Raw genomic sequence first — 12,979 nt, forward strand, 5'->3', positions numbered from 1 at the left:
TGTCAATGAGAGCTTTTCAAATAGTTAACACTGTCTCCTGAATCACGCTGGCATCTTTCATCTGCAAAGGAGTTCACATAACACTCTTATGAATCAGAGGTTTCCAGTAGCCAGTAGACTTGACAACTCTTCTCCAGAAACAGTGGCGCCATCACTTGGATCATCTTTGGCACCAAATATAACTTCATCCAACACAGACATTTGTGAACTATAACTATTCTATCCTGACATTCTCCTTTCATGGGAAATCTTCTCGTATTCACAGAAAGACTCTTGCAACCAGTCATTGCTCTTCTCGTGAGTATGGACACGAAGTGGAACTTGCACATTTATCACCATTAATAAATTCTGTCAAAGCCATCAGTTCAACCAGATATACACAATTCCACACATTGCATGTCCTGCATGCATGTTTTTTGTTGCCTCCAGTGAACAAGAAAGCTATCTCTCAGAACAGAAGCCTTGATAAAACAGAGTTTCCCTTTACAAATAAAAGGAGTTGCAGTATCACTACTGCTGCTGCCTCAGGAGAATGCAAAAGTGGTATATTGCTTTCACAGCACTGATTTACAAACAGCAGCCTGGTCTGGCAATGATGTGGCATTGTGCTCTTCATGAGACTGTTCCTGCAGCTGATGGGTAACCTCAGAAACAGTAGTTCAGCCCACAGGAAAAAAACATCCAAAACATCTTTACAATGCCATGCTAGAATGTGCCAGGATAAAAATTCAGATGCCATACAAACTGCAGTAGTACAGGGCATGATCATGGTACATACCAGAAATTCATTATGATGTGCTATTTCTAATTTGGCAGTGTCCATTAGAAATGCAAATCAATGTCAGAACTGGGTAAAATCTGTACATATCACTAAACAGACAGCTCGCACATTGATGAACCATGCCAAGATGAAAGCTACATTCTTTTCAGCTCATGGACCTATTTGCTTTCATAAAGTAACAAAGAAAATGCTCTTTCGTTGAACCCTGTGAATACCTATTTGCATGGATATAACCAAAATGTAACACCCATTTTTCCAGAGGCAGAAAAAAGAACCACATTGACCTTCCTCTCCCTGAGGTGTGCTGCCTTATCATGCATCACTGGAACAAAACACAGTGAAAACTAGTGCTAAAACTAGCCCTGAAAGAAGGTGTTGCTTTTGAAAGGAGAATATCTAATGAAACCAGTAAAGGACCACTGTTATAGATCTAGTTTTCAAGCAAAACCTGCGTTTATTGAAATAGATTTTACTAATTTTTTTCTTTCTTATTTCTTTTCTTATCAAGTTATCTCTCTCTGGCCTTTTGTACTTGAATTGTTGTTCTGTGGCTTTGTCACATTTGCTTTAGACTATGAGCACCTTAAGCTGGGAACCGGCATCAAGGACCATGTGGGATTCTGCACTGCATTTGCTATAAAGCACAACGCTCAAAGCTACCAGTACCAGCAACAGCAGTGTACTCTTCTTCTCCAAAGCATAGCTCATCAATAAAATAGTTAAGTGAGCTCTTTGTCTGGCAACACCTCCCCCATTCTCCCACCCCACTATTAACTGAAAGAATTTGGAGAAAGTGCAGCATGATATAATAGGATAACAAGAGTGCCTCAATGAGGGACACTGTGTGTCCCACCAGTGACAGCAAACAAGGCCAAATTCCTGCCCAGGAAGCTACATTCTGCAACAGTAATGTCAAGCTCTTTCTCCTCCTCTCAAGACTATTGCTTTTCAATCCACAGTTATTTAGTATTACAGTGAGTTGCATACAGTCATTGAATTTCAACCCAAGGAAGCTATATTTTAATATTAGGTCGTAATTCCCAAATATTTCTGGTGTGGTTCCCTAGCAGAACTATCTAATGCTGTTGAAAGGAAAAGGGCATCCCCTACTCTTCAATCCAGAAATAGGCCCTCAGGTCCTTTTTCCTTTCTTGTGGCCATACTGGCACTGCCTGCATGTTTTTGTGACTATTAGTTTACCACCCTCTTCCATCTCTCATGCAAATGAACTAAAGCATAAAAAAACTTCTCACTTGGGACACTTGTGATGAAGTTTCATCGCACTCACCACCAAAAGAGCTACAGAGATCGTAGCTGGATCCACAGACCCTTGGAGTGGTGAAATCCTACCTTTCTTCTGATATCTTTATCTATCTCTCTTTTCTCTCTAATTTTATTCTAGGCACATAAGGGTAATATCATTGTGAGTTTTGTTGTTGAAGTCTTGTTAAGTTTTATGACACAGTTACAAACTTTTGTCAAGCCACTATTCACTGTAATTCCACTGAGTTTTCAGTAAATTCGTGATTTAATTTAACCTCTCAAGTAATTGTCATTACTCCTGGTTACCACACAGGGTATTCAAAAGTTAACTCAGCCCTCACCCCACTGAATGGGATGGGACATACAGTAATGTCTGATTTTTCTTAAGTACTGCAATGTGCAGAGATTCTACACAAGTACAGAAAGTCCTGCAACAAAAAGTAGATAATATAGACCAGATAGGGCTCTGTCATCAAACTGAACCAGCTGCAGGAAGTTTTACCAATGCAAATGAAATCTTACCATTTTGAAGCTCCTGCCCTAAGGAGAATTCAGCCTTCACTTTCTTTTTTTGCAGAGAAAAAAACTAAACATGTGACATAAGTGAATTTGAAGAGCTGTAAGAGGAGATAAAAAAACCCTCAGGTGTCATAAAACTCATATATCATAGTCTTGTAAATGCTTGTCACTTTTCTTGTTACTTCTCATGGCAGAAAAGGAGGCGCTGCTTAGTCAATTTAAAATACTTAGGAACTTTAGGTGTGCAGGCAGCCCTGGAAACACTTCTCACCTTAAATGTGACTCACTATCAGAAAATATAAATCCATTAGTTCTGCATAACATAACAAGTGTCTCTGACTCTGTCTCTGTAGATGGATGCTTTTCAGGCATCCCTGAGACAAGTGAGGAACTACTAGTAGCAATAGAAGCTCTCCTTGCAGTATCAGTCCTTCTGGGAACACATCTCAACCCTGATCTACAGAGAAAAGCCACTGCAGGTAGAAGACAGCCATGCCAAAAAACCCCACCATACAGCAACTACACATACGACAACTTTCAACCATTGTCCTGTCAGAACTGGAATAAGCTGGAAGACAGAAAGAGATAGACAGCTCCCATGAAATGTATGAACATTCAGCTATGGCAAGTCAAGCACAACTGTTTTTTGAAAGTTACACATATATCTTGAACATCTGAGCATAGGCATAACTTCCTTGGAGTTTTGCTTTCTCCAGCTCAAGACATCATACTGACCGGAAACATATCGACCACAGGTAACAGCTGTCCCATGACCTCTGTAGGTACAATGTAATCACGCTCCTGAACAGAAAAATCAAAGTCATATTTCACAAAGGTGACTAAGCAGAACCTGGGAGACAAAACAAGAGATAAAGAAGACAGGAAAAGGTGGTTCAGTAGCACTTTGTTCCCAGCACTTGCTCAGGCTCTCAGAAATGGCTTCAGGACAAGGTTATAGGGAAGAATAGACAGTGATTACAGAGAGATTAATCATGCCATGGTATGTGCGTCACAAGGCCTTGGGAATAAAGCAAGCTTCTCTGCATACCGAGCTGATAAGCGAGCTTATTGTAAGTACTAAGTTAATTAGTAGCAGTTTGGGCAGGAGGTAGATAGTGACATGAAACAGGGGAAAGGTGAAATGCTTCCTAGAGACTGAATGAAAAATTAAGATTAACAATGAGATACCGAAGAAAGAATTAAAAAAAAGAAATCTCTGGTCTTAACTAAAGAAATCTGCTATTAAATGAAGCCTGAACCTCATGGCATGATTCTTTCTATAAGAAGCATCTCCACAGCACATGATAGACAGTTTAGGACAGCGGTATAAATGTCCTTGTTTACCTTCCCTGACTTCTACCCCTTATTCCATAAACACTGCATAGTGATACTTCTCAGGCCTTTCTCAAGCTTCTCTGCATTTTCTGAATCTTGTCATCACCAAAACTTCTTGATGGAGTGATGTGATCCATTTTTCTTTGTTATGGTTCCCCAGACACTGTAACCAATGACAGCGTGAACCAGACTATGGAGAGAACCAAAATGGTAGACACATGAAAATTTCAGAAGTCCTTCAGGAATGCTAAAAGGCCTTGTGTAGAAGCACTGTGTTGCTAGAAATCATACTGCAAAGGTTAGTTCTTAGAAGTTCATCCTGCTTTGTATCTTTAGCTCCACAAAGCAGTCAGTAACATGTTAATAAAGATGTTCAACTAATGCATTCACAGCTCCATTGCAAAGTATCATTCGTATAAATGCATAAAAATAATTCCTAAAGATTCAGTTCAGTTATCCATGCATCTCCACAGGTAAAATATAGAGGACTCACTGGACTCTCAACTTCAACTGAAGTAATACAAGCAACAACTAATGCAGCCGAGATACCTACCATTTTTATCCTTTCTCATCCTGATATTTCATAACTATGTCTATAAACATTTTTTAAAATGGTGCACCAATCAAAACTACTACACAAATTTTCGGCAAAACCTATATCTATCTATCCACAAATCAAAATCTTTCCAATCACAGAGGTAGTTTTCCACCAAATAATGAAGACTTCTTCACCTTTCTGACTTTCTCCTAACTTAGCAAAAAGGTCTAGCCCCAAAGCAGTTTTTATGTGCCTATTCCCTACAGCGGATTGTACAGACAATCAAAGTGCCTCGGCTCCCTCTACATAGCCTACAGAAGGATGAGTACCTTCTGTAGGTACTTAAAAGGGGGATTAAACAATAGTCAGATTGTTGCACGGATTTAGTTCACTAAATTCACTCTGGAAAAATGTAAATACTTTCCCACTAGCTGGGACGGCTGAGGTGGCTCAGCAAGAGATCAACTGAGCACTAGAATCACTGCAAGGAGGACAGGCTTTGACAGCTGGGAGATGGAGAAGAGGCAGGAAGAAGGAAGGACTACCATATTCCACAGCAGTTATCTATTAGGTTTGTTCAGCTGCCTTATCAAATCACACTTTTTTTACTCACTACTTCAAAAAGTAGAACCATCTTCTTTGAAAATAATTCTTATAGTAGGGATTCTCTTTTATTACAATAGCTCAGTCAACAGAACACTTAGCCAGGGTCTGTAGTATATTTTAATTCCCTCCTCAACCAAGTAGGATATCTCTTCCCTAGTCCTGCTGGCCATACTATTTCTGATACAAACCAGGATGCTGTTGGCCTTCATTGCTTCAAGGGCACGCTTCTGAGTCCTCTTGAGCTTGCTGTTCTTCATGACCACCAGGTCTGTTTCAGCAGAACTGCATCCCAGCCAGTCAGACCCCAGCCTGTACTGCTGCTTACAGTTATTCTGTCCATAAATTACTTTGCATTTATCTTTGCTAAACTTCATGCAATTCTTGTTGGCCCAATCTTCCCACTTGAATACTCTTAATAAACATTTAGCAGTAGTACATCTTCCTATTACAGACAAACATGAACTGCAGTCAGCTCCTGGAGGTGGTTCGTATTGTGTTTGGCAACTTCCAATGATGGAAGTACTGATGAGTTATTCTACAGGCAATTAAGAGAAATTTCAGGATCAGTAGCCCTTGTCCTTACGGGAGTTTTCAACTTCCCAGACATCAACTGCGCATATCATACTGCTGAGATGAGCAGGTCTTGGAATTCTTGAAGTTTGTAGGAGATAACTTATAGTCGCAGGTACTCAGTGAGTCAACTGTGAAAGATGCCCTCCTAGACTGGCTATTTCTGAATACAGGACTCATGGGGGATGTGATGGTAGGTGGCTGCCTTGGCCACAGTGGTGACAGAAACATAGAATCATTTTGGTTGGAAAAGACCTTTAAGGTCATTGAGTCCAACCATTAACTTAACACTGTCAAGTCTACCTCTAAACCATGTCCCTGAGAACCTCATATGCACATTTTCTAAACACCTCCAGGGATGGTGACTCAATCACTTCCCTGGGCAGCCTGTTACAATGCCTGACAACCCTTCCCATGAAGAAGTTTTCCTCATATCCAATCTAAACCTCCCATGGTGCAACTTTCAGCCGTTTCCTCTTGTCCTATCACTTGTTACTTCAGAAAAGAGACTGACACCCACTTCCCTATAACCTCCTTTCAGGTAGTTGTAGAGTGTGGTAACAGACCTGTTAGCCTAACCTAAGTTCCTGGAAAAAATATGGAGCAGATTATACTGGATACTGTTGAAAGGCATTTAAAGAATAATGCAACCATCAGGCACAGTCAACATGGGTTCACAAAGGGAAAGTCCTGTTTAACTAATTTGATATCCTTCTATGACAAGGTCACCTGCCTTGCAGGTGAAGGGAAGGCAGTGGATGTAGTTTTTCTGGATTTTGATGAGGCTTTTGATACTGTCTCTCACAGCATCCTTCTGGACAAATTGTCCAGCTGTGGGATAAGCAGTTAATTGTGCACTGGGTGAAGAACTGGCTGAAGAGCAGAGCTCACACTGGGTGAAGAACTGGCAGAAGAGCAGAGCTCAAAGGGTTGTAGTAAATGGGCCTATATCTGGCTGGTGACCAGTCATCAGTGATGTTCCTCAAGGCTCAATTCTAGGGCCACTTCTGTTCAATATATTTATTCAACAATCTAGATGCAAGAGTTGAATTCACCATCAGCAAGTTTGGTGATGATAACAAACTGGGAGGTGCTGTTGACTCTTTTGAGGGACAAGAGGCCTTGCAGAGGGATCTAGATATTAATAGATTGGAGCACTGGGCTATGATTTATGGGAGGTAATTTAACAAGTTGAAATGCCAGATTGTGCACCTAGGACAGAATAACGCTGGGCACAAGTACAAACTGGGAGAGGAGATGTGGGACTGCTGGTCGACAGCAGCTCAATAGGAGTCAGGAGTGTGCACCCTGACAGTAAACAGCATCCTGGGGTGCATCAAACATGGCATAACTAGTTGGTCAAAGGAGGTGTTTATCACACTGTATTTAGCATTGGTGCGGTCTCACCTTGAGTACTGTGTGCAGCTCTGGGCCCCACAATCTGAGAAGGATGTGAAGTTCCTTGAATGCATCCAGAGGAGGGCAATAAAAACTGCTGAAAGGACTGGAAGGAATGTCCTGTGAGAAGTGGCCAAGGACTTTGGGCTTGTCTGGTTTGGAGAAAGGAGACTGAGGGGTGACCTCATGGCTCTCCACAACTTCCTGAGGAGGGGAACTGGAGAGGGAGGTGCTGATCTCTTCTCCTTGGTATCCAGTGATAGGATGCACCAGAATTGTTCAAAGCTGCACCAGAGGAGGTTCAGACAGGACATTAGGAAACATTTCTTTATTGAGAGGGTGGTCAAACACTGGAACAGGCTTTCTAGAGAGGTGGTCGATGCCCCATCCTTGTCAGTATTTAACAGGCATTTGGCCAATGCCCTTAATAACATGCTTTAACTTTTGGTGAGCCCTGAAGTGATCAGACAGTTGGACCACATGATTGTTGTAGGTCCCTTCCAACTGAAATGGTCTCTATTCTATTCTGATCTGGTCTAGTCAAGTCTAGTCTAGGTTATTTTCAGACACACACTAAAGGTTCAGATGATAACAGACTTCATGAAGTAATTTAGTACACAATCTGTTGCTGATGAGTAGTCCTCATTGCCAGACACATCAAGGAGTAAAAAGGATTTTAACCCAGCCCTCTGTGAAATAATAACCCATTGCTTTCTGTTTGTAAAATCCCCTTTGCAAAATAATAACCCATTGAACCATTGCATCTTTTTTTCTTTTTGTTTGTAAAATCGAAGAGGACATAAAACAACATCTGACAAACAGCACCCAGTCAGGATAGGAAAATGTACAGATTTACACTACACAGAACTCATAAATAGATTTATGTGTGGGCCATATGATGTGGGCTGGGCCAGCAGTCCTTCCCGCTTTGTGAGGCAGAGATCAAGATTCCTCTGCTACGTGGGGAGGAGAACGTAATTTTCAGGGCAGAGTTTCTCTCGTTAAAGTAAAGCAGACCAAACAGATCTGACACAGGTAAGCACTCCCCCACTGCTCACTCCGCCCTCTTTCCTAGTGAGTTTCCTGCTTTTGTGGGACAGACCTAGAACAGCAGCAAAAGAACAGAAGGTCTGTGATCGTCTAGAAATTGCTTTGGATTCAGAACCTGGAAAAATGAAGTTCTACTTTCCCATACAAAACTCATTTGGTAGCCTCTGATATTCACTAGTTTCTGGCTTTTAGTTTCAAAGGAAGTCTTCAGTGCCTCCATACAAGAAAATTCAAAAAGAGGAAAGGAAAGTTTGCTGGTGTCCCATCCTCAGGTCAGAAGGGGAAGAAGCAGGCACGAAAGAGCTTGCATATTTTTCCTAGTGATGAAGAGAGAAGTTAAAACATGACTACTCCTACCTACCAAAACCTCTCTCTGGTAAGTATAAGCTGAAAAAGAACATGTTTATTTCTATGGCATTTGTATATTAGTTTATACATTTACCTATTTTTTGCTATAACAAGGGAAAGCATTTAGCATGCAAAAGCACACAATGTAACGTAGAACTACTGTATAAAACTGTATATTTGTTTGGAGATGCATATTAATGAAAAATACGCCCATCACCTTATGCTTTTTTTTCTTCAAAGAGGTCTTCATCAAAACAGTGAGATATATGTAGTTTAGTGTAACACATGCAAGATGACTCCTTAATTATATTTCTTGAATGCCACAGATCTCTGGTATTCACTCCATATTGACTGCACACAGTGACAACTGCTGTCTCTTTCACAGAGATGGGGTTTGGAGTGGGGCACAGGAGGTGCTCTCATGTTTGAGAATGGTGCAAAAGAGCACATCAACAGAAAAAAACCCCTTATGGTATTGGCAAATATTCAAATACATGCCCACAATTTGCAAAAACAGACATACCCCAGCTACATATAGAACCTAAAGTAATGTTATTGCTGTAATGATACACTGAAGTTAGACACTCAATTTACTGGGGCAGACAGCCCCATTGATAAGGCTACTTTTCTTCTGGGATCTGAACTAGTATCTGAATGTTCATTATACAATGTACAAATGTTATAGAATTTACCTTTATTCTGTGTTTCACTTTTGTAGTAATATCAAATATGCATCCTAGACAACTCTAAATTTTATTAAGAAGCTAGACCTTTTTAGATAAGCCTGACAATAAGTGCTGATGGTCTATTTATGCATTTTATGTCTTGCAATTGTGTATCCAAGCATTCTCATTATTCCATATGCATTCACATAGGAAATTCTAGTACATTTACACTGGTGTGCATTTATGCAGAGATTTCCCAGGCTTATTATGTACATGCATAACTGCATGTTCTCATGATGGCATGTACTCAAGTAGATATGTTCTTATTTTGGTTGTGATATTAAGAAAATGTTTGTATGCTCATGTTTCATATTGAAAAAACTATTCTGTCTTCCACAGATGTCTGTCCCCTTAACTGTTCATCTGTTCTCAACTGTTCACTACCACCACCTATACCACCATGTGGTTAGAGACACAGTGGAAGAACATTCGCCAAGCCTTGTTGCTTCTTTTCACCGCTGCTCTTCTCATTGGGGTCACCATGCTGGCCATTACATCTAACATCAATCCAGTAGGCTATTTCTTCCTAGGGGTAGGGGGAGTGTGCCTGGTCGGGTATTTGCTGAGTGTGTTTGTCGAGTGTTACCTGAAGAATCATCACCGACATGACACAAATGAGATACCTCCAAGCAGACAAAGCCAAGCAGGGTAAGCAGCAACCTGATAACTCTTCTTACTTTAACTCTCTCTCCTCAGATACGGCCATTTTACATATTGTTTTGCTGCCGTTCCCCTACGGCAATAAACACACATTTCATTCCAAAAGATAAAAGGTCTTTTGGGGTTGTTTTCCTTCCTTATTCGGGTGGAGGTTGCAAATGTCTATGCCATGCATGTTCTGTATCTTGCCCAATATATATTTTCTTTCCCCCTAGGAATTGATCCACTCACAATTTCCAAGGTTAAACAGATCCAGGCCCAGTTTTAATTTGAGTTATCGAGTCTTGCCAAACAATGAGTCAGACAAGGAAAAAGAAAAAATGCTGAAGTAATACTGAATCTTAGCTGGGTTTAGTTTTATGAATCTTATCTCCAGAGCAACTTACAAGGAACTTGTAACTAGGTGTGTTTCCAGTCTTAAAAAAAAAAAAAACCAAACTTGACAATAATAAGCCCTGATTTTGAGAGGCTCTGAATACTCCCACATCTCTTTGGCTTCATGTACATTTGCAGGTGCTCAGCATCACCTAATTTAACATCAATTTGCCTACTGTAGTCAAAGAGTTTATTTGTATCTTTTCTTCCTTGTCTGCGTAATCCAAATAATCATTATCCACATCCATAAATGACTTTACCTTTTCAAATACAGGTATCATGGAAGTGCAAAAAATGTTATTATGTGTTTACTTTTAGAAAGAGTAGATAAAAAGAAGTCTACATTGGGCTTTGCTAGCTTGGGGGCATACTAAAAGAAAATCAGTATCTGTTTATTTTAAAATACGACTTAAAAAGGAAAATGTTTCTAAAGTAACATTTTTCTCTGCAGATATTCTTTTTAATACAGAATAGTTAGTCCTTGCTTAAACTAAACAGAAATACTTAATTTTCTCCACTTCTTAAAAATAGATGAACATTGAGCTAAAGTAAGAAAAAAAAGTAAGATCCTGTTTTATTCTGAGAAATAATTAGTAGTTAGTAATTCTTAGTAATACATTTTAACTGGCAGGAGATTTTAAATGAGGGACAGGACACTTTTGGGTCCCTTCCAACTCGAGATATTCTTTGATTCTATGATCAAACTAAGCCTAGGACACTGAAAACCAGCGTGGGGTTTTTTTCACTTGTTCTGAGGAGTGTGGGAAAATGGCCAGATGGTCCATTCTCTGGACCTGAAAGCAAGAAATTAAGCTGGCTGGACAAGTGAGTGGGAGAATATCACATACAATAACACCACATGAGATATCCTCTCAGTCATATCTATTGATTATAGCATGGTCCCTATACTACATTATCCAGACTACCTGCCCCTGCATAAACTAAGCAGTAAAATAACCAGTGAAACTGCCATTCCTCTCTTTGTGCATAGGGTGAATGCTGCCTATGAAGCACCCACCTACGAGGAGGTGATGACTATGTCAGCTCCAGCAATATGGACAATTGCATCCAATCCAGGTTTAGTGCCCTCACCACTGAATGAGCCTCCTCCTTACAACGTTGTTATTGAATCATCTGCCCAAGAAGAGATCATGGTGGAGGCTCTCAGGGTGTCAGTGCCATCAGGCACAAGGGGTACCTCTGAGACGGACATAGGCTCCAGGATGCAGCTGCAGCTGGTGCTGCCCCCAAGACTGCAACGGTTTGTTTCTGATATCCATGAAGTAAAAGGTATTGAACACAGGTTTGAGCCACTGGAGCCACTCACTCCACCACCAGCTTATGAGAGCGCCATTAATGATGTCTTTGAAGATACTTTCCAGCCCTCCATATTATCATTAATTTCACCTTCCACGAATGCAGAACCAAACCCTCACCCCAATACAGGGTGCTCCTGGAGGGAAGGTGAACGGCCTGACATTTTTCATGCCTGAAACTTTAAAAGTCTGTCTCACCATTCTTCAAACCAGAGCTGAACTACAGACAAAGCTTCTGATCTCACTAGAACCTTTTTGCACAAAATATAAATTGATGTAATACCACAATGCTTTGTCTTGGCAGATCTGTAAAAATGCTGTGAGGAAAGTTTTGTTATATACAGCAACAATTCTCAAACTGGAGATACACCTTTGTGGGGGAGGAGAGTGAATCACGAGAAGAGACAAGGTTTCCAAATGACCTCTGAAGAAGGACTGTAGGATGCAGCGAGGAGAAACTACCTTGGAAAGAGAAGCAATAGAAACTGCACTGAGTAGATTCTGCCTGTGCGTTACGAACAGCAGCATTGCTGAGACCTGTGTGATGATCAGCCACCCTAAAATTCTGACAGAGAGACTGAGGCTGTAATTCCCCATGTTGCTGTTTTGCAGCAACACAAATTTATGTTCTGCGCTATTTGTTGCTATCCCTCTGCTGCACTCACTCCATGTCCTTGGCTGTGCTGCCGTGGAGTGTGGCTGAGGGGAGGGTGGCAGTCCTCATCTGGGACCCAGCACCACCTGGTATCTGTCACTTGGCATTGAAAAGCTGATGGCAAGCACAGCACTGTGAAATTACTGCTGTTGTTCACAAGGTTATCATCCCACACAACCTGCAGTGCTGGGCAAGAGGGAGAAAATAGCAGTTTTACTCCTGCAAGAGAGGCTGGTAGTGGGGTACATATACATGTACATATCCTCTGCTAGGACCACCGGTCTTAGCAGCTCTACAGGAGTGTGTATTTCTTGGCTGTACTACAGCCCCAAACAGACCACTTGAGATATTTCACTGTCATCATGGCAAACATTTGCACGGAAAGGTCAGTGCTTCTCTAGCTCTCCGTAATGACGTCATGCACGGAGGCTTCTCTCTGGACTCTGGAAAGTGCCAGTCTGTCAGCAGAGGACACAGCTATAGCAGAGAGCACCTAAAGATAGCAGTCCCAAGGCACACGTGGTCTGCATCATGACAGCTCTAGGTTGCAGCCAGGTTATAGCTCTCACTGATCAGTGATGCTGTGTGCTCTTTTAAAATGGGTGAGTTAAACAGATGGGCTCTGAGCATTAAAGTGGTCTGCAGTATGCAAAGAGACATTCGTGGCTGGTGAATTTCCAAATAAAAACAAACAAACAAAAAATGGTGGTCTGAATCTCCTGTGAAGGAGAGGAGTAATCATCACAGCCTTGTCTCATACAATTACATAATTTTTTATTCATGTGAAGACCCATCAAACCATACGTTAGAAGCAAATAAGTTATTTCTTATTGTTTGATT

The 12,979-nt window shown here is 41.0% G+C and overlaps 1 protein-coding gene across 1 annotated transcript; it reads left to right on the forward strand.

The window, feature by feature from the left end:
- Positions 1–9,533: 9,533 nt before the first annotated feature.
- TMEM139 (transmembrane protein 139) lies at positions 9,534–11,661 on the forward strand. Its single transcript, XM_065626768.1, has 2 exons — positions 9,534–9,781; positions 11,160–11,661. The coding sequence occupies exons 1-2, from the start codon at positions 9,534–9,536 to the stop codon at positions 11,659–11,661; spliced, it is 750 nt and encodes a 249-aa protein (XP_065482840.1).
- Positions 11,662–12,979: the final 1,318 nt, after the last annotated feature.

This window comes from Caloenas nicobarica, chromosome 1, assembly GCF_036013445.1.
Source record: "Caloenas nicobarica isolate bCalNic1 chromosome 1, bCalNic1.hap1, whole genome shotgun sequence".
NCBI lineage: Eukaryota > Metazoa > Chordata > Aves > Columbiformes > Columbidae > Caloenas > Caloenas nicobarica.